Source organism: Pelobates fuscus, chromosome 7, assembly GCF_036172605.1.
Source record: "Pelobates fuscus isolate aPelFus1 chromosome 7, aPelFus1.pri, whole genome shotgun sequence".
NCBI lineage: Eukaryota > Metazoa > Chordata > Amphibia > Anura > Pelobatidae > Pelobates > Pelobates fuscus.
In genome coordinates this window covers 118,675,066-118,697,880 of record NC_086323.1, presented here as the reverse complement: position 1 = coordinate 118,697,880, position 22,815 = coordinate 118,675,066, and the positions used below count along the sequence as shown (strand labels likewise).

The 22,815-nt window shown below is 39.6% G+C and overlaps 1 protein-coding gene across 2 annotated transcripts in view; it reads left to right on the top strand.

Moving 5' to 3' along the window:
• TMPRSS6 (transmembrane serine protease 6) overlaps window positions 1–22,815 on the top strand; it is a 126,869-nt gene that overhangs the window by 68,384 nt on the left and 35,670 nt on the right. For both annotated transcript variants that reach the window (XM_063426508.1, XM_063426507.1), the window contains 8 exons: window positions 6,998–7,134; window positions 7,643–7,755; window positions 9,448–9,557; window positions 13,116–13,258; window positions 13,542–13,640; window positions 13,916–14,029; window positions 14,310–14,426; window positions 15,612–15,780. In XM_063426508.1, the coding sequence (XP_063282578.1) occupies window positions 6,998–7,134; window positions 7,643–7,755; window positions 9,448–9,557; window positions 13,116–13,258; window positions 13,542–13,640; window positions 13,916–14,029; window positions 14,310–14,426; window positions 15,612–15,780 (1,002 nt within the window). The remainder of the gene's footprint in view (window positions 1–6,997; window positions 7,135–7,642; window positions 7,756–9,447; window positions 9,558–13,115; window positions 13,259–13,541; window positions 13,641–13,915; window positions 14,030–14,309; window positions 14,427–15,611; window positions 15,781–22,815) is intronic.

The following is a 22,815-nucleotide window of genomic DNA, read 5'->3' as shown; positions in this document are numbered from 1 at the left end:
AGCAGTTATCCCCCCTCCCTTCTTACCTTATGCCTGGGAGGGGGGATCCTGCTGCTGCCATCCCTGGTGGTCCAGAGGAGAGTGAACTCGAGCCCCGCAGGGCTAGAGTTCACTCACGCGAGATCTGAGCGTTGCCGCGGCAACGCTCAGATCTCGCGAGAGGAACCCGGCGGAGCTGCAGGCAATAGCTCCCCGGGTCCTCTCCTGCCTCCCTCACTGCCTGTGAGCCGGTGAGGGGAGGCTGAGAGCAGAGCCGGCGCTCGGATAGCGCTGAGATCTCCCCTGCCGGTCTCAATGCATAGGCGTGCCGCGGGGATTAGGGTGTGCCCAGGCACACCCGGCACACCCCGTGCGCACGCCTATGCTTGCATTAGAAAATCGAAGTTTCACAAACACTATCAGCTACCATCAAATCAGAAGTTGATGACAGCTATAAATGAATGACAGCAAACATCAGAAACACATCATTGGCAAATCCAAAGATATGAACATTAAAGAGTATTCACAACTTTCTCCGGGTATCACTGTAACAGGAGAAACGCTGGGGCCATTGTCAACTGGTAACATTCAATGGCACCCTCTCTTAAATAGTACATAGATCAACAACTAAATCGATTCTGAGGACACTGGAGATGATACATCATGTAACATATCTGCTGGACCACAAGAAGCTCAAAACCATCATATCATTAACTGGTAAATGGGCTCAATGTGTTGTACATTTGCCAGATAACATTTTCTCACTTCTACAGGTGTTACACCATGCATCATTCCAGGAAAACAGAAGTACAACCATATCTCAAGTGAACACAAGACATTACACTTGTTTTCATCCAAATAAACATCCTTTCACCTCTCTCATCTATTGAGGTACTCAACAACAGCTGGTAGTCAGGTCAAGTGATTCAGGAAAGTAAAAAGAGGATGTCATTCCCTATATGTGCATAATATGCAGCTTTTGAAATGTCCTCTCCCTAATAAAAATAAAAATCTAATAAAAAAGGTCAATCCCATATACTTGAAGCAAGTGAAGACATGGTTATTTGACAGAGTCTTCTCACATATGGATTATTTCAGTCCTTGCTCTATTTATTTTATCTCTCCTGCTAAAGTGCATGCAAGTAGAGTTTGCTCTGTTATGTGCTACATAATTGTATCAATGGATAGATTGATTAATTGATTGATTGATGGATAGACACAAAGCTCCTTCTTTAGGAGTAACATTTGCTGTTTTACAATAGAATCTATCTGCCATTCCTTTTCCACATGAATGTCCCTCTGGTGAGTACAATGGTACCTAAACGCTAGATCCCCAGATGTTGTAGAACTACAACACCCATGATGCTTTGCATGCATTTAGAATGCCTTTAGAATGACAAAGCATCATGGAAGCTGTAGTTTTAAAACATCTGGGAACCTTTGGGCACCCCTGGTTTAGTAGCTCCAAATTGTCTGTGTTTATAGGTATGGGACAACTATTCGCAAGAACAAAACTCACAATAATGTCTCCTTAAACTAGAGCAAACATGTTTTGAATTTAGTGTGTGAGCTCTGTCTAAATAGAGCACAATAGCAATGAAATTGCATGTGTCCAAATTTGTCCATTTCAACCAAAATCTATCTATGCAAAACACACTCAATTATTTACAAATGGCAAATTCCATTATTTTAGCTGTATTTGCAATTCAAGTTGGCTGTAGTATCGGTGACTGTTAAAACCAATTCTGTATATGCTTCCTAATATGACTATTAACAAATAGCCAAATTGCAACCGAATGACAAAATAACCCATTTAATTTAATTTAATTAAATACCATTTTACTGAAACAGACCAAAGAAATTTCTTCCTTAACCCCAACCCCCTCCCTCCCCCTTAACTATAAATCACTAAAACAATATCTGAGTTTAAAGGCTATAAGCACAATCAAAAGTGTGCAGTATGCGAGGTGAGTAAAGAGAGGGCAGTATACAACATTAAGTCCCCATACCAGGCAGAGGGTCACAAATAGTGATCTATGGATCTTCTCAGCCATATTACAATATGGGATTGAACAGATCTAGGGGGGTGGGAGGGTTGTGTGCTGCACCACCTACCGCTTTCTTAGTACATTATTCTAACACATTGGTGTACTTGATGAACTGTAGTTAATGTGTTTAGTTGGATTTAGTATGGTTGTGACCCTGATGGTCACAACCATAAGCCCTATGTTTGGAGAACGGTCAACATGGCATATAGTGAAAAGAATACCATCCCCACTGTGAAGCATGGTGGTGGCTCACTGATGTTTTTTTTGGGGGGGGGCTGCAGGGGTGATTAGGGAATCTTGTGAAAATTGATGGCAAAATGCATGCAGCATGTTATGAGAAAATACTGGCAGACAATTTGCATTCTTTTGCACGAAGGCTGCACATGGGATGCTCTTGGACTTTCCAGCATGACAAGGACCCTAAGCACAAGGCCAAGTTGACCCTCCAGTGGTTACAGCAGACAAAATGTGAAGGTTCTGGAGTGGCCATCACAGTCTTCTGACCTTAATATCATCAAGCCACATTGGGGAGATCTCAAACATCCAGTTCATGCAAGATGACCAACGTTTTTGCATGACCTGGAGGCATTTTGCCAAGACGAATGGGCAACGGGGTAACTATACTACCTGCAAGAATTAGGGGCCTTTTTGACAACTATTGCACTTTCTATATGCTTCCACAAAACAGGTAATCCTGGAATAACTAGAATGGAAACTCTCACATAACATCTCAGACTGGTAGAAAATGCCCTAGAACGTTTAAGGGACACTATAGTCACCAGAACAACTACAGCTTATTGAATTTGTTCTGGTGAGTAGAACCATTACCTTCAGGCTTTTTGATGTAAACACTGTCTTTTCAGAGAAAATGCAGTGTTTACATTACAGCCTAGTGATAACTTCACTGGCCACTCCTCAGATGGCTGTTAGAGATCCTTCCTGGGTCATGGCTGCCTAAAATGCATCCAAACATTTAGTATCTCCTCCCACTGTATGCAGACACTGAATTTTCCTCATAGAGATGAATTGATTCAATTCATCTCTATGAGGTTATGCTGATTTGCCAGGGCTGTGTTTGAATTGTGCTGGCTCTGCCCCTGACCTGCCTCTTTGTCAGTCTCAGCCAATCCTATGGGGAAGCATTGTAATTGGCTCAGGCCACCACTTGTGATGATGTCAGCAGGCAGTGGGTAAGTCTAAAGGAAACAGGGCCAAACTATGCAGCTGCAGGCTTGAATTCAAGTAAGATTTTACTTTATTTTTAGAGGGGTCCAGGGTGGCTAGATGGTGGTTTTAACCCTATAGGGTCAGGAATACATGTTTGTGTTACTGACCCTATAGTGCTCCTTTTAGTCAGCAACACCAACAGCTTCATAAAAGACACAACTGACTTCCTTAACAAACTCAGCCAAGTCACCAATCTCCCTGCTAACACCATCCTTGTAACCATGGATGTGGAATCTCTGTACAGCAACATTCCACATGCAGATGACAGCAATGCTTGTTTCTATTTCCTCTCTTATTCGACAACCCAAAAATACAGCCCCCAAATTATCACAGAACTGGCACTATTCATCCTCACGCATAATTATTTCAGTTTTAACAACAAGGTTTACCTACAAACCATGAGCACTGCTATGGGTACTAAGATGGCACCCCAATATACTAATCTGTTTATAGCAGATCTAGAACAGAGATTCCTAGAAAAACAGCACACCAAACCATACAAATATTATTGCTATATCGATATCTTCATAATTTGAACTGAAAGCGAAGAAAAACTGATACAATTTCATGACTCTTTTAACTCATTCCATCCATCAATCAAATAAAAAATAGAATATTCTATTAGATCTGTGAATGTATATGGACACCACTGTGACATCTAACAATGGAACAATCCACACCTCGATTTACAGAAAACCCACAGACAGATGCAGTTACCTTCACAGCTCCAGCTTCCACCCCTCCCATACTAAACAGGGAATCATCTACAGCCAAGCAACTAGGTACCATTGCACATTGCTCTGAGCCTAATGACCGTAATTCCCATCTAAACGTACTCTCACAATCTATGAGACAGAAAGGCTACAAACCAAAGGCTATTACCAAATAAATCAACTCTGCAGTAAAAACTCCACGCACGCGCCTGCTACAGTACAGAGAGAAAAAATATCTACACCTCTTGTGGTCACCTACAACCCAGCTCTTGAGGAAATATGGAAAATCATTAAAGACCTACAACCAGTGTTAACAGAAGATGAGACTATGAAAAACATTTTCTCTGAAACACCCATTTTGGCCTTCAGACAACCGCAAAACCTCCAACAAAAATTAATCAACAGGAAGCTACCAATTGATGGGAATAATAAAGAAAACGGGACCAGTCAATGCAAACAAAAACTTGCTGCAAACTGTGCCAGCACATATGCACAGACAACACAAACACACACAACAATAAAACCTACAGCATTAAAGGTTCATACTCCTGCACATCCAGCAATGTGGTATACACGATTCAATGCACCAAATGCCACCTAGGATGCTACATTGGGAGAACCACCCTGCAATTAAATGGCAGAATGAATATGCACAGACACTCCATTAAACACCACAAAGAAGGATCGTACTGCACTCCTGTGGGACACCACTTTACCCAGCCAGGCCACTCAATGAAGGACCTAAATCAAAGTACTGAAAGCTGGTTTTAAAAATACCCAAGAAAGAAAAACGTATGAAGCCAGAATGATCCAATTGTTTAACAGCAAGAATAGATGACTAAATATTGATTTGGGGTTCCTGTCCCACTACTAACACTTTACATGAACACTCCCACAGCATTATCTTACTGTTCTGTCATATGTATAAAAATTTTTAAATGCATTCCAATGATATGTTTATTCTATCAATATACAAAGTACTATGTATAGACCTATGCTTTCCCATACTCTTATGCATGTATGCTTATATATAGTTACATAGTTACATAGTTACATAGCTGAAAAGAGACTTGCGTCCATCAAGTTCAGCCCTTCCCACATATGCCTTTGCCTCCGATCCAAAAGAAGGTAAAAAACCCAGTCTGAAGCGCTTCCAATTTTGCAACAAACTAGGAAAAAATTCCTTCTTGACCCCAAAATAGCAGTCAGATGTATCCTTGGATCAAGCAGCTATTACCCCACTAATTAGAAATTGTATCCCTGTTTATATGTGACTGTGCACTTATATTTGTGTATATGAGTTTGTGTGCATGTGTGTTTTTTTATGTTTGTGTGTATGTATATGTTTTCATGTGTGTATGTGTACATATGCATATATATGGCTCTATGTGTGTGTAGGCACATTTGTACATGTGTAGGTACATGTATTGGAGCTTATGTGTGGATGTATGTATAGGTGTGCATGTACATATATTTGTGCATTTGATTGTATTTATATGTATATTGTTCTATGTACTTGTGTATATTGTGTATGTGCTTATGTATACTTGAACATATACACTACTTGTGTATACGTATATGCACATGTGTGTCTGCGTATGCTGGATATAGGCCTATCCAGTGGATATCCTGTAACTCTTGGATGGGAATTCATGCATTCTTAATATAAGCAATTATTTTGTTTTTACACTCCCCTTCTAGCACCATCTTCTGCACTGTTTGCTTGTTTTTGTTTTTGTTTTTCTCTCTCTCCCCCCTCACTCTGTGATCTTCACACAAGATATTTACAGCCCTCTGCGAGAATGGTGTCTATCGTCTATCAAACCTGTGTCTTATCTACACCTGTCACTTTAAACCCTGAATCACAACTCAACTCTGAATTCTATGTGTCCTCTTGCTCAGAAATACTTTAGACTTGAAAAAGGGAGGTTGTCCTGAAAACTTGTCATTAAAAAATTCTCTTAGTCCAATAAAAAAGGTATTACAAGATACACATTTTATCTGTTATTTACACACACACACACACACACACACATATATATATATATATATATATATATATATATATATATATATATATATATAGTGGTCCAAGAAATCTCTGAGAAAAAGTTTGTTGCTGGGGTAAAATATGCACTAATGAGAACATACTTGAAAACACGACAAATCTCAATGTAACATATTTTATAAATAAATAATAACAATGACATTTACCAATGGGATAAGGACCATGCAATTGTTTTTTTTTTTTTTTTTTTTAAGTTCTGCGTTGCACAGATCCATGAATGACAGGAGTAAAAAAGCACGCCTTATAAAAAATATAATCAACCGTTGCATATTTTATAGAATTCAGAGCTAGGAAAGAAATACAGGAGCTGGTTTTTGACAATGTTACAGGATACCGACAGGTCTAATTTGGCATCATTTTTGGAAGTCATCATATTAAATCTAAATATGACTGCAAAAGGGCCCCCAAAACTAGCCTCCACAAAGTAGTATAATGTGAGCAGTTTGTATATATTATTTTCTTATCAGAAAGCAGTTACCTCAGCTAATGTAGACCGAGTGCAAATATCACTGGCAAAAAAATAAACAAGTTACTATGTTTTGTGATAACACACCAGGAAGTGCACTACATACAGGAGCCTAAGTGATATTGTAGTTTGTACAACACTATAAATAATCTTATCACTGATGCTACCTTGCAAGTGGTTTGCTAAAGGGTTTATTCATTAAACATCAGTCTAGTGAGGTGACAACCAACTACTGTATTACAATTTAAGCCAACACAAGCCAAGTTGGAAAACAGATGTCTGTCTCAATTGTTTTTACAACTTTATATTTATATATAAATACATATACTACCCAATATATATATATATATATATATATATATATAATATTTGTTTACTCATTATGGAAGGCTAGACATCAAGGTTGAGAGTTTTAGTTATCCGTGCATTTAAATGTATGTATCTATCTGTAGCATTATGGGTTGTTGTTTTGTGTGTTTTTTTTTTGTTCCTACAGACATTATGGCTGCACCCGCCAGGAACCAGAATCTGAAGTTTTATCTTCGGGGAATGTGATGCTAGTTCTGTGGAAGCAAGGAATGTACAATTACGATGACCCATTTATGCTCACCGTGCAACCCCTGCCCATTGAATGTAAGCTGAAGCATGAAAATGCAAAGGCAGGCCGGAAAAGCCACTCTAAGGATATAGGCCTCAATTTAATGTTGTTGGATATGTTTTCCAAATGTTGTTATATTTTTGGATGAACTATAAAAATTATTCAATATTATGTTACATTTTAATTTTGGAATATTTTGATAATTTTGTAATATTTGGATATTTTTTTCATACATGATATATTATTTTATAGTCAATAATGTTGAAAAAATTATTTTAAAGTTTAGCCAAAAATATTAAATAATTTGATAAGCTTATCCAGCAATACTAAATTGAGGACATAGTTTGTAAAGTGAGAAAAAAAACAAAAGCTAGACACAAAGTAGGAACAGGCCATGAAGGTAGAATTTGGTATAAGGTCAGAGTAGCCCTTCATAATAATTAAGGGGTATGCAGGTATAACAGGGAGAATGTAAGAAATTGTGTAAAATAATAAATATTGCACCGCCATGGATGTGTAACCAGTCTCTTATATTGTTGCCAGCCTGTCAGCACAGCATAGTGCTTAAGAAGACATTAGAAATCCAAGGCCAGCTCAGGACACCTTACTACCCAAGCTACTGTCCGCCAAACTTTAACTGCACTTGGAACTTTATGGTCAGTATACTATTTATTGAATATTCTTTAAATTGATAGAGCCTCCTAGTGGCAGAATATGTGTATCACAGTGAAACATTCCTGGTATAACACATCTATGCAACATTTAGATTTGTATTGAATAAGATAAATAAAATTGTGTTAATACTTATCTGATTTTGTACATCTGCTGGATTGACGGACTGTTTAGCTGATTATAGGCATCCCAAGAGTATAATTCCCTACTGAAACATAATGTATAAATTTGGCATAGGATGAAGATATTCCACTGTAATTATGACAAATATATTCCATTTTAAAATATGACCACAGATGGTAGGCAGTTGTAACCAACTAAACAGTACTTTACCTCTTGACTCCCTTGTTGCATAGATATTAATCGGAAGTGTTTGTCTATGAATTTAGAATATTGAGAAGTATATACTTAAGTAAAAATAAAAATAAAATGATGTTATTGTTTTTTCTGTGTATTCATATACATTGTATTGTTGCTGTGAATTTTGCAACCTTTATGTGTGCTAGCATAGGAAAGAAAAAAATATCTATCTTTTTAATTAATAAATAATTAGTTAATTTCCATTAATACTTCCAGGAACTAGGTTTGCCATGTTTTGTCAATTTATAAAATTTCTAATTTGAGCATTTTCGCAGATTGCAATGCTGTGCATCTATTTCACTTAATTTCCAATTCAAGGACCACTATAGGCACCCAGACCATTTTAGCTTAATGAAGTGGTCTGGGTGCCAGGCCCCCCTAGTTTTAACCCTGCAGCTGAAAATGTAGCAGTTTCAGAGAAACTGATATGTTTACACTGCAGGGTTAATCCATCCTCTAGTGGCTGTCTCCCGAGTAAATCCTCACGGAGTCCAGTGTCAAAAATGATCCCCATAGGAAAGCATTGGGTAATGCTTTCCTATGGGCGGGTTTAAATGCATGAGCGCCTCTGGCCACTCGGAACCTGACGTCAATGGAGGAGGAGAGGTCATCATTGCCAAGGGAGCCTGGCGCTGGATTAAAGTATACAAATAAATGGTTAATTAACCATTTATTTGCCCCAGAACGGGACCCAAGTCACCTAAACGGTGACTAGAGCTCTATAGCGTTAGGAATATATGTATACCTAACGCTATAGTGTTCCTTTAACAACAATATGTATCACCCTTATAAATATCTCCTAAGAATATTCATCTTTCAAAAGCAAATAATCCTAAATATTTCATTTGACTAGTTTAAATTTTTCACGCAGGCACTTGGCCGCAAATTGTAGCAGATAGTCATACAAGTGCATTTTAGCTGGAGCAGTGGCATTTAAATAAACCAACTATAGCTCACCAATTAGCTAACCTGCTTTGAGGAGTTATCTGTCAAACAGGCAGATGATCAAAGTCAGATCCTAAAAGGCAGCATTTCTCAGCCAAAGTAGATGCTTGCACTGCCACAACCCATCATTAAAATAAGTACACCCATTAATCTATTGCATAGTTAGATGACTTTAAAAATACATTTATCGCTGATGGCAAAGGTAGAATATATACATATTCTACAGGCAGAATAGAGTGACTCAGATGTCCTTTGATGATGAGCCAGCCATCTAGCCTGCTATGATTAGCCAAAACAGAGGTAAAGATGCCAGTGTTCTAAGGTAGTTGAATGACCTTTATTTGTGAAATCTAAAAATGTTCTTGTCACAGGTTCCCTCTCCTGATTACGGCATTGTTCTGCATTTTGAAGGATACAAACTTACACGCCAATACACCTATGAACCTTGCTTTTCAGGGCTGTGGCTAGTTCAAACCAAGAGGTACCGTATGAGAATTAGACATGACATTGTTTTTATTTTATTTATTATTTATTATTTTAATCTTTATTGATGACCTTTGTCATATACAGAGAAATACAGCCAGCATATAAAAAAGGAATAGGAGAGGCAAAAAAGGATATTCTTTAGAGTGAAACATCCCTAGTTATTCAGAATATATTACAATTTGTGATCCTCTATACCATACACGAAGGAAAAAGTATAAAGGTAGAAATGTTATCTCCAGATCCTGAAATGTCCCTTGTTAATATTGATTTAATATTTTTGGATAAGCTTTCCATATGATTTAAAAAAATTTGGATAAACTTTTTTTTTTTAAGTCAAAATATTAAAATATATCAGAAATATATCACTATACAAAAAAATATCAAAATATTGCATAATTAAATAAAATTAAATCCAAAAATGTTAAATCATTTGGAAAGCTTATCCAACTTTTTAAATCAAAGCCATTGTATTAATTTCCCAAAGCAGGTCAAGATGGCATGCTAGGTGAAAACTATAGACCTATCTCCTTATTAATTTTGACCTGAAAACCATAACTAAGGTTTTGGCTGAGAGACTCAATTCTTTATTGAGTTACATAATTCATGCAGATCAAGGGGGCTTTATCCCTGGGCGTCAACTTTATGAAAAATACAAGAAAGAGTATACATTGATCAGCCACAACATTAAAACCACCTGTCTAATATTCTGTAGGTCCTCCACGAACTGCCAAAACAGCTCTGATGCATTTATGTATGGACTCCACAGGATCTGTGGAATTTGGAGGCCAAGGGAACACCTTAAACTCTTTGTCATGTTCCTCAAACCATTCCTGACCAATTTTTGCAGTGTGGCAGGGTGCATTATCCTGCTGAAAGATGCAATTGACACCAGGAAACACCATTGCTATGAATGGATGTATGTGATCTGCAACAATCTCTAGGTAGGTAGTATGTGTCAAAATAGCATCCACATGAATGCCAGGACCCAAGGTTTCCCATAGTGCATCCTGCTGCCATCTCTTCCCCAGGTAAACACCGCACTTGGCCATTCACCTGATCTAAACAAAAACATAATTTATCAGACCAGGCAACCTACTTCCATTGCTCCATTGTCCAGTTCTGATGCCCACGTCCTCACAGAAGCTGCTTTCAGCGATGGACAGGTGTCATCATGGGCGCTCTGACCAATCTGGAGCTATGCAGCCTCATATACAGCAAACTGTGATGCACTGTGTGTTCTGACACCTTTGTATAATGGTCAGCAATACGGTTTTTAGAAATTTGAGCTACAGTAGTTCTGTGTGATCAGACCAGACTGGCTAGCCTTCCCTCTCCCCATGCATCAATGAGCCTTGGGCATCCATGACCCTGATACCAGCTCACTGGTTGTTCTTCCTTTCACCACTTTTGGTAGATACTAACCATTATACAATGTGAATACCCCACATTTCTTGTTGGTTTGGAGATGCTCTGACCCAGTCGTCTAGCCATCACGATATGACTTTTGTCAAAGTCACTAAGATCTTTTTGCTTACCCATTTTTCCTGCTTTCAATACATGAAATTCAAGAACTGATTGTTCACTGGCTGCTCATTACATCCCACCCTTTGGCTGGAGCCCTTGTAAAAATATAATCAATGTTCACTTCACCTGCCAGTGATTTTAATGTTGTGGCTGATCAGTGTATTACAACTAATTTCTCCAGATCACTGCTGATATCAGCCCAAATCCTGCCTCCAAAGCGTCACAAGGGGAAATAGTCATCAAATATAGGACAGAATAGCAGGTGTATGGGACACATGCCATACAGCCATGAGATGTATGGTTATACAGCACAAGGTGGTATGCACCTTTTAGTTTAGTAAGAGAAATGTTGGTCATGGTCTCTGGTATTAACAGTGTAAATACTTTGTGTAGTGAAATTAAGAGCCCATGCTAACACTTTCACAGCTTATTGTACAATATTGCACTGACAATCCTGCATTATCTTTAGGGCCAAAAATATATAAAGAAAAACACAATGATTATCACAATCTCAAAGAAAATTGTGACTCGCTGTGTATCTTGACAAATTCTTCAAAAAGTTCTGTGGTGCTATTCCAAACTTTAACTATAGCATCGATATAGCGTTTCCAAATGCTAATATATTTGGTATATTTAGCAAGTTGGGTACCAAACACAAAAGTATTTTCCCACCACCCCAGGTGGAGGTTGGCATATGAGGGGGCACAAGCCGTCCCCATAGCTGTCCCTCTCACCTGGTGGTAGTGTTTACCCTGAAAGATGAAGTAATTGTGTGTCAATATGAAACGCATTAGATCTTGCACAAATTGATTATGCCTTTTTGGAGTAGTGGAGCTGGTATCGAGGTAGGCTTTTAGATGTATTAGGCCAACCTCGTGCGGGATAGAACTATATAAGCCCTCTACATCCAGGCTACATAAAATCGCGTTATCCGAAAGATGTACCCCATCAAGGATATTCAGGGTGTGTTTGGTATCTCGTAAATACGATGGTAAATTAGTGACTATTTTTCTTATAACCTGATCCATTAGATTTTATATAGATAGCATTGCGGTTACCCACTGCGCAAGATATAATAAAGCTCATAGTGGATACCTGATATAATCATAATATCTATATATTTTCCATATATTGTGGAGCATTTAGGCACTTTATTATTTTTATTTTATAACCCTCACCTTTTAGGGATATCCTAATATTATTTAAGTATTTTCGTTTAGACTACTGTACATCTCCAGGATACACAGCGAGTCACAATTTTCCTTGAGATTGTCATAAGCATTGTGTTTTTCTTTATATATTTTTCTCTATTCCGAGGGTTAAGCCCCTTGAGACCCGTGGAGTCTCTTTTTTGGTACTTTAGCTGGTTTTTCGCAATTAGAGCACCGACACAAGTAGCTGGTGTTCAGTTGCAAATTATCAGTATATGTAGGTTTTATCTTTAGGGCCACAATGTTACTGGCTTTAGATAAAAGTTTGTGTAGAATGTCAGATGCTATATAGTAGACATGTGCAATTCGTTTCGGTCCGAATTTAAATTCGGATGAATTTCGGCAATTCGGACATTCGGATGCTTCAATTAGGGGTAGGGTTAGGGTTAGGGTTAGTGGTAGGGTTAAGGAATTGCCGTACTGCCGAATTCCCGAATTGCCAAAGTCACGAATTTCTGAAGTTTCCCAACCGTACTGAAGTGCTGAGTGTCGGATTGCCAACTTTCCCGAATTACCGAAAGCACGAATTTCGGAAGTGCCGAACAGAACCGAAGTGCCGAATTCCCGAAGTCCAGAATTTTGGATTGCCGAACCAAACCAAAGTGCCGACGTGCAGAATTGCCGGAGTCCCGAATTTTGGAAGTGCCGAACCCAATTTTTTGCCCATGTACATACCTACTATATAGATTATATCTAATATTTTGCACTTACTGAATAATGATATAATTTATAGTTTACCTTCAAACATATTATAATTTTAAACATAAATAATACTAGTAAAAATATGTCTTTCCAACTGTGCCTTTCATGATCCTCAGGATGTGTGGGCTCCGGCTGCTTCAGTCGTATTCTGAAAGAATTTTCGCAATCTCAGGAAATGTCACTGTATCCTTTACTAATAACAAAATCCTGACTGGGCCAGGAATACAGGCCTCCTACAGTCTTTTCAACCTATCTGACCGTAAGTTACTTTAATAACAAGATTCTTGCTTTTTGCTTACAGCCTAGCTCAGTGACCCCATCAATCTTTTCTAACATCCCTAAGCAGATATAACTTATGTTACATCATATGCTTAATATATTACCTAGAAAGAACTGTCACTCAAAAGGTTATTTACGCACATAAGTCATTTAGATTCTGTTGTTACTTTATTACTGATGTATCTTTCATTATGTTTCTCTACTGTAATAAGAATTGTTAATAAAATATTACAGTACCTGTCTGACTACTTTTATCTCTGCAGCTTGTCCAGGGGAATTCTTGTGTATAACAAATGGTCTGTGTGTACCTCTTTGCGATGGAGTAAAAGACTGTTCCAATGAGCTAGATGAGAGGAACTGTGGTACGTAATTGAAATAAATATGGACATTCTGGATTCCAGATACCCACTGCAGACAGTACCAAGATAAAAAAAAAAACACTTTTCAACTGATTTATCTTGCAAAAGTCACCATTAAAATGTATGTGAATTGTTTTGTAGATCAATGATTTGATAAGTTGTTTTTTAACAGAATGGAATCATTTAGATTCTGAGTCATATAAATTAAATCAAGACCATAATCCCTTATCACAGCCAACCTGTACTGTGTTAAATAAGTACTTGTTTCTTCACCATAGTCTGCCCGGCTCAGTACCAGTGCTCAGAAAGTGGTCCTTGTATCAGTGTGTCTCAGGTCTGTGATGGCAACAAGGACTGTGTGAATGGCACCGATGAGAAGAACTGCGAACAAGGTGTGCCATTCAATATTCTCTCTCCTTCCACATTCTTTTTTATTCCTTTTATATCTTGTCTCCCTCTTACCGTTTGTTTTCTCCATGCTCATTCACTCCCTATCCGTATATATATATAGAACCTCAGCTTCCTGATTCTCTTTGTATTTTTAATTAGATTTTTTTTTTTTTGCTCTTTTTCAAATTGATGTCTTCTCCCAATAATGCTGCGGTGTGTGTTTCCCTCCTTGGTCCTACTCTTACATTGTAATTGACCGTCTTTCTTTTCACCTCCCTGCAGCTGTTCCTTGTAGTGCCTTCACATATAAATGTGAAGATGGAAGCTGTGTGAAGAAGCCAAACCCAGAGTGTGACTCCGTCCATGATTGCCGTGACAAATCTGATGAGAAGAAATGCGGTAAGATGCACCATGTCAGAATAAAACCATAAGAGCAGACCATGAAAGTGTGCTATGGCACAGCGACTCAATGCAACCATAATGGAGAACAATAAAGAAAAAAATGTATTTGAGAAATTATATTATGACAGGATTCGCTGTTAATTGCTAAACGGGCTCCTTAGCTCCTTATCTCTTCATTGGACAATCAGGAACTCCTAGTTCCTTGAACCAAGTGCACACAGACTTTGTCTTTTTGTTCATCCATTCATTGGATGTCAAACTCTAATTGTTTTTGTAGTTGTTTTTGTAGTTTGTGCATTATGGACTAATTCTTAAATGCGTATAGATAAACTTGACCAATCTTGAACCTGACACAATTAAATGGCGGCATCTACTAGCATTAGTGTTTGAGAAAAGTGACTAGTTTTCTTATTTCTTCTTAAGTTACTATGTTGGTTCCCAAGCTTGTATTTATCTATTTTAGAATACTAACACTGATTTAGAAAATGTCTCAAATGCTTAACTTTTAGAACACTGATAGCTCCAAGGTAGTTTTCTATTTCTGTTTCTTAGAGCAACACTTCATGCACCATCACCACTACAGAGCTCCAAAGCAGGAGCATGTGGTTTTATAACAGAAGTCATGAAGGCATGGTGCGGCACCTTGAGGACCCCAGGTAAAAAGTCAAACTGTTCTAAAATTGTTTGACTACATACAATGGGGATTGCCAGGGAGCTTCTGGCACAATATCCTTCACTATACTGTGCTGGATATAGAGCTAAGAGTGTTCTTTTAAGCAACATCAGATCACATTTCATCAGATCACTGCTCCTTCAACAGTAAAAGATTGAGTTAAACTATGTATTCCACATCTGTGTTTTATCTCATTGCAAGATTTGGAAGAACTCTGTGTCCTTTTGTTTATTTATGCTGGATTTACACCAGAATCACTAATTGACTTTTGTAGGGAGCTGGGAACTCAACTGTATGAGAAGAGCTTTTGTAGTTTTTGCAACCCCGTCAACCCAAACTGTCTATAAAGGGACTATGCTATACTGAAAATATAGAGACTGTCGAGACTGTCACCTAAACAGATTGTATTTGCCATAACCGGAACTAACACTTGTACTGATATGTGCATGGGTGTGAATGGACAGAATCCATTTTGGATAGTAACTGATTATATATTTTTCCTCACACAGACTGTGGTGTCCAAGCTCTAGAGAATCGTCTAATTGGGGGTGTTACATCACAAGAAGGAGAGTGGCCATGGCAGGCCAGCCTCCAAGTTCAAGGAATCCACGTGTGTGGAGGCTCCTTGATAGCAAATAGATGGATCCTTTCTGCAGCTCATTGTTTTCATCCAGAGAGGTAATTCATGGCAAAGAAAGAGTGAACGTGAATTAAATACCCATACCTTAGGCAGAACATACAAATCTACAATATACAGGAAATTTATATCAAAGGTATTTATGGGGAATTACTAAAATTGTATCAACTTTGTGCTACGTCAGAATTGCTCCCAGGTTGTCGGTGACCTTCTCACACAGCTTCTTCAGTAAGAGATCCTTGACGTAAACCCAGAATTCTTCAAGGAGTCATAGTTCAGAAATTCAGATCATAAAAGAAAAACAAAAACTGTAACTATAACTATAAGTGCTTGTTATTATTGTATGCAATGTATATAGACATAGCTGCTACAACCCCCAGAATCTACAGACCTGTGAGCATAGCATATGTGGTTTGGACATTTTTGCAGGCCTGTTCATTAGCAGGAATCAACATGATTTTATGAAAGACATGTCATGCCAAACATACTTAATAATGTTCTGTGAAGGCTTTAGTAGAAACAACAGGGTGTTCCAATGGTTGCGATCTACTTGGATTTTGTTAAAGCATTTGATATAGTTCCACAAAAAAAGATTGTAAATAAAACTGACATCAAAGGTCAACCATTCAAACTGGAAGAAATGTGTTTTTACTTACAACAGAGGAAAATGTTGTTTACAGTGATAACAAAAAGGATGTGGAATTCACTGCCTCAAGAGTTTCTTTTATCAGATTCAATAGATCCCTTTAACCCCTTAAGGACCAAACTTCTGGAATAAAAGGGAATCATGACATCTCAAACATGTCATGTGTCCTTAAGGGGTTAAAAAAGGCCTGGATGTGTATTTGTTGTTGTTGTTGCAAAAACAGAACACTCAGGGATATGATTAATATGTATGTGAACAGTTTTTTTTTTATCAGATTTCTTTTTATCAGAAGTCAGATTGTCTTTATGGAGTCAAAAGGGATTTTTGTTTTTTCTTTTTGAGGAAAATTGTTGTGTTGTTATTTTGTTTGTTTGTCTTCTTTTAGGTCAAACAGCATAAAGGAAGAGGTTCTAAAGAGACACTATAAGCACCAAAACAGCATTAGCTTAATGAAGCAGTTTTTGTGTATAGATCATGCCCCTGCAGTCTCACTGCTCAATTTTCTGCCAGAATTTAAGAGTTAAAGCACTTTGTTTATGCAGCCCTAGCCACACCTTCCCTGCATGTGACCTACAGTCTCCCTACACATTTCCTGTAAAGAGAGATCTAATGTTTAAACTCTGTTTATTGCATAGTCTGTTTGATTTAGAATTTCTTATCTCCTGCTCTGTTAATAACTTGCTTGGAGCCTCCTGTTCAGCTCTCCTGCTCTGTTAATAACTCATGCAGGAGCCTTCTGTGTATGGTTAAAGATCAATTAACATAGCAGGAGATAAAAACGTCTAAAGTGAACACGCTGTGCTGATTAAAAATAAAACCATTTTTCATGCAGGCTGTGTGAGTCACAAGTTGTTGAGGTGTGGCTAGAGCTTTTTAAATAAAAACAAAACTGAATTAATTCTTAAATGGCAGCGAATAGAGCAGTGAGACTGCAGGGACATAACTATTCTCCAAAACTACTTCATTAAGCGAAAGTTGTTCTGATGCCTATAGGATCCCTTTAAAACAGGGGTGTCAAACCCGTGGCCCGCAGGCCACATGTGGCCCGGTTGCAGTCTGGGTGGCAAGGGCTGAGCTGGACTAGGGGTCGGGCAGACAGCTCTAATCATTAAAAAATGCCATTTCAATTATTTTGCCCCCGGACTGTGACAGCCGGTGTCAGTCCGAGGGGATTAAATATTGGGGTTGCTGGGGGCTGCTGCGGCCATGTTTAGGGTGCTGGTGGCCGGAGGGAGCACCTTGAGGCTCCCTTCACCATTCTTGGCAATTCTGTGTTGATGCTCCACCCCTGCACGCAAGCCGCACTTCCTGCATGCAAGCCCCGCCCCTAGGTGCAAACCCTCCCCCCCCCCCACTCAAGCAGGACGAGGTAAAAAAAAATGCGTTAGGAAAGCCAGTTATTTGTCAGCGACTTTGTGTGTTTGTGCCGGCTAGTGAGTTAGCTTGTATGTTTGTGTGTCCATAAGCTTGTCTGTAATGAGCATGTGTGTGTGTCAGTGAGTTTGTCTGTCAGTGCACTTGTCTGTATTGAGCATGTGTGTGTCAGTGAGCTTGTATGTAGTGAGCATGGTTATGTGTAAGTGAGCTTGTCTGTAGTGAGCATGTGTGTGTCAGTGAGCTTGTGTGTGTGTGTGTGTGTATACATACATATATATATATATATATATATATATATATACATGCATACATTCATATATACACAAGCTCACTACAGGCAAGCTCTATCATTGTTCCATGTATTGTATATGATATATATATATATTTGTAGTCAGAACTTAATTCATATATGAAAATAGAGAAGAAAGGGAAAGTTGGTAGTGGTGTGCCGAAACCAACGTACGGGTAGGCCTGTAATAAAGAGGGCCCACCAGAGGTAATGTAATGATGATAGTAAGTTTATTAGAGGGAGCGGTGGGAGGGGTCACTCTAACAGGAACCAGCATAGGTAAGCAGGGAGGTAGAGCTTTTATAGGGAAAACTCCTCCCACAAATTCAGGACTATGTCCTTTTACTTGTAGTTTGAACTTAATTTGTATATGAAAATAGATAAGAAAGGAAAAGTTAGTAGTGGTGTGCCGAAACCAACGTACGGGTTGGCCTGTAATAAAGAGGGCAAAAGATATTGCAGAAAACACACTAAATTCATAATTTACAATGCTAGACCTTTGAAGGCTTTCCTGATTTCTTTCTCAGGATGTGGAATATAAGTGCTGTAAACAGAGGATTTCCATCTGCCCAGCTTTTTGATGATATGGACTGGTGTGTCCGTGCTAGAGGCTAAGGAGGCAGCCCCAATTCTAAAGGAATGACCGGAAAACGCAGCCGGGTTATGTACCGATCTTAGCAGTAGTGTTCTAACGTGGGTTATGAATTTTGAAGTGGTAAGTGGGTGTCCATGAAGAAGTATTAGGGGAGAGTTAGAAGGGAGACTAGTATTTTAACGGGACACCAGAGGTTCTCTATAGGAAACAGAGGGATTGTAGTTTGGTAGTTTGTGTGATTGGTTTTTAGATAAGTGTAGAGACATCACGTAATGGTCACCATGTTTGGTAATGTCCGATAGTTTTAAACAGGATCTGATATCTGTTTGATGTATCACAGTAAATTCTCGGGGTGTGAGGAAGCCGTAGAAAGCAAGATCAATAGCTACTTTGATGACGGAGTTAGTTTGGGTATTAAAGGGATTTGTGTCCAATAAGTCTGACATGTTCCTGAATTTAGTACCGTCTATGGGTAATCTATTGGTAGTTGGAGGTCAGTCTATTTTGTTGATGCCTTTAAGAATAGATTTGATGGGATGTGGAAAGAAAAGGTGGGTGATTGGGAAAGGTAGTGAGGATGTGGTGCTGTAAACCTGTAAGATATAATTTAATAGTGTTACGTGCTAGTTTAAGGTTTAAGTGGCAAAAAGAGGCAAAAGCCACCATGGTCTCAATAGAATAATTCTCTGAAACGTGGAATTCCCCACAAAATTTGTGAAACACAGTCAAAGCCCTGTCGTAGGCTTTTTTGGTGTTGGTGGACAGAGCGTTACGTGAGAGTGTCCATGTGTGGGTCAACAATCTTGTCAATCCATTGTTAACTCATGTGAAGTTAAAGGTGAAGCACTGTGATAATGCTCTCTGGTAACTCATGTGGGGTTAAAAGTAAAGCACAGTGATAATGCTCTCTGGTAACTTATGTGGGGTGAAAAGTAAAGCACAGTGATAATGCTCTCTGGTAACTTATGTGGGGTGAAAAGTAAAGCACAGTGATAATGCTCTCTGGTAACTCATGTGAAGTTAAAGGTGAAGCACAGTAATAATGCTCTCTGGTAACTCATGTGAAGTTAAAGGTGACGCACTGTGATAATGCTCTCTGGTAACTCATGTGGGGTTAAAAGTAGAACACAGTGACAATGCTCTCTGGTAACTCATGTGGAGTTAAAAGTAGAGCACAGTGGGAATGCTCCCTGGTAACTCCTGTGGTGATAGGATATACACATTGTTAGTAACTCTTGTGAGTTTAGGTTATGCCCAGTGGTAGCGTACGTTAGCGGTTGATACATGGTTCCAGTAAACACATCTATAGTACATATTAGCGACTCAATTAAAATTAGTGTAGGCACTCTGGGGAGACATGTAGGCAGTTCTTGTTGAGATGTATTAAACACTTTGGTAGCACACTGTAGCGTCTCATGGAAAGTCAAAACAACGTAAGCACTTTAGTGGTGTGCGTTAGCCCCTCAAGTGAGTTGTTTATATGTGCAGGGCTCGCGGGCTGCACTCTCGGGTAGTGGCTGGCTGCTCATTGGAACATGTGAGCAGTTTATACGAATATAATATTATATATTATAATTATATATTATAGGAATAGTACTACTTAACACACCTTATAATAACGCAGAGAGAGGCAACGCAGATAGAGGAGTCTGAAGAAGAGGAGTCAGAGGAGGAAGGTGGCTTTGAGGAGGTGGAAGACCAAACACAGCAGGCGTCCCAGGGGGCTTGTTGTCACCTTTCGGGGACCCTTGGTGTTGTACATGGCTGGGTGGAGGAAGAGACCTTCAATTACATCAGTGAGGACAAGGAACGGGACATAGCTTGGGCTAGCTTGGTATCCAACCTTGTGCAAATGGGGAGTTTGCGGTTGTGCAAATGGACTGTTTGCGGTTGTTTGCGGTGCGTTAAACGGGGAGTTTGGTCTGTCACTTTGAAGCGGGCGTAACCCTTACACTACCTGATCGATACAACATCATACCTGATGTTTTAAAGCACGTTATTCCAAACAATTTAGGAATGTTAGGTGATTCATGCCCTTTATGGATTAAAACCAGACTCTGCATCAGCTATGTAATTTTCCATGGGAGTTTTGCCATGGATCCCCCTCCGGCATGCCACAGCCCAGGTGTTAGTCCCCTTGAAACAACTTTTCCATCACTATTGTGGCCAAAAGGAGTCCCTGTGGGTTTTAAAGTTCGCCTGCCTATTGAAGTCTATGGCGGTTCGCCCGGTTCGCCCGTTCGCGAACATTTGCGGAAATCCGTGTTCGCCGTTCGCAAACGGAAAATGTTATGTTCGCGACATCTCTGCCGCGTAACATTTGAGGAGGAAGCGTGCCTTATTAAGGATAATAAAAATGCTAAACCTGAGAAACGCTTGACTGCCTTACCGGTCCACAGATGCTCCCCCCAAGTATAGTCTGCTGCTACACTAGGATAGATCTCGAAAGGCAGAAGTTTCCCTGAAGGCCGGTAAGGCAGGTGCTACCTTTGCCACATTTCCTTGAATCAGTGCTTACCAAATTGTAGTCAAGCATGAGTGGTCTCAATAACAGGAGAGTGCTTGGTCAGTGGGGGAATGAACATAGTTATGCTGTTCAGCTCTGTAGGGAGGAGCTTCCTCATGATAAAGTCGGTTATGCTGGTGTAATGAGAACTATGTTGCCATCGTTCAGCCTGCCGGGTAGGAGTGAATGTAGCTAGGAAATGCTGGATCTCCTTTGTGAAATGATATGCATTGCAAACTTAGGTATCCTAGTAGAGATTGGGGGTCCCTACGAGTACCTGTACCTTTGGAGGAACTGGTCGAGTTTTTGCCAGATGCGTACCAATCTACACAATGGGAAGACATGCCTGACTGGACAATGGGTCATGTGAGACACCTGGGAATACCAAATGTCTTGACAAGGGATAAATGGGGCACGTAGTGCCAAAGTCAGTGACGTTGCTAAGGATATTACTTGGAGTGAGGGGTCCTGCCTAGATCGGTAAATGCGACCGGTTGTTTAAGGTCGCTGGGTATCTGGCTGTATTCAGAAGCAGCAAGTGCAGGGTTTCTGCAAATGTAACGAATCTGGAGAATGAGGAGCTGACAAATCGATAATCAAAAGTATTTATTAGATGTGTGGCTGGAAACCCTACACGTAGGGTTAGAGTGCCATGTGGAAACAGGACGTTGCAGAAAGGACAGAGCATAAAGTCTGAAGTTGTCTTTCTCTGTAGCAAATTGACAATGGCAGATGAATAGATTGCAGAGAGAACGTTTTATGATGTTCCAGTGCCTGTTGGGAGTGCTACTAACCACGTGTGAAAACCCACAGTCAAACCAAAAATTTAATATTGCACCAGGTGAGGGGAGGGGTGGGTGTAAAAGCTAACTAAGGTGTCCGTGTTTCCTACCGTCAGTCATTTCCTAGGGAAAAGCTTGGAAGGGCACATGTCTTTTGTATGTGCCCTGAAATAGATGGAGCAAATATGCAACAGCCTGCAGGCATTGTAGTTGCATGCTCCGGCATTAAAGTTGTTGCAAATTTGTGCCTTGCTCAGGAATACTACTGGTCTGTCCAGCTTGTCTCTTTGTCCCCTATCCTGACTGACGGAGGGGTTGTAAGATCGGTAGGAAGTGGAGGGATGGGATGTAGATTGTTCTGCTTCGCAGGGACACAAATTGGAGGAGTGTGAGGTAGAGGAGCAGATGACATTCCTTTATAGTCCGAGGCCTAGAATGAATTTGGGGATGGAGAGTTTTTTAGTTTTTTGAGGATCACAGACATACCTCCAAAACTAAAAACTCTATTCTCTAGAATATCCTGTGAAGCTCTGTGGAGAGAGACTAGGCTGACATCCTTGCCATCTAGAATGTCTTTCCTAACGGATGCTGGAATGGCATTAACAGGGTTGACACTGTGAGAAGTGGAGGGGGTGACAGTAAATTCCCCACCTTGTGTGTTTGGAGGTGCAGGTACCGGGCTTGGAGTGTGAGGTGGGCTGGTAACTGTAGGGATTATGGTTTCTATCTTGGTCATCCTCTCGTTAAGTGACTCAAGGGTGGACAAGATGGATGACAAAGTTTATTGAAATTGTCCAGAACGGCTGACATTAGGCTCCTGAGAACTTGTGCCGGGCCTGGGATCGTTTGAATGGACCGTTAATAACTTAAAGAGTTGTGCT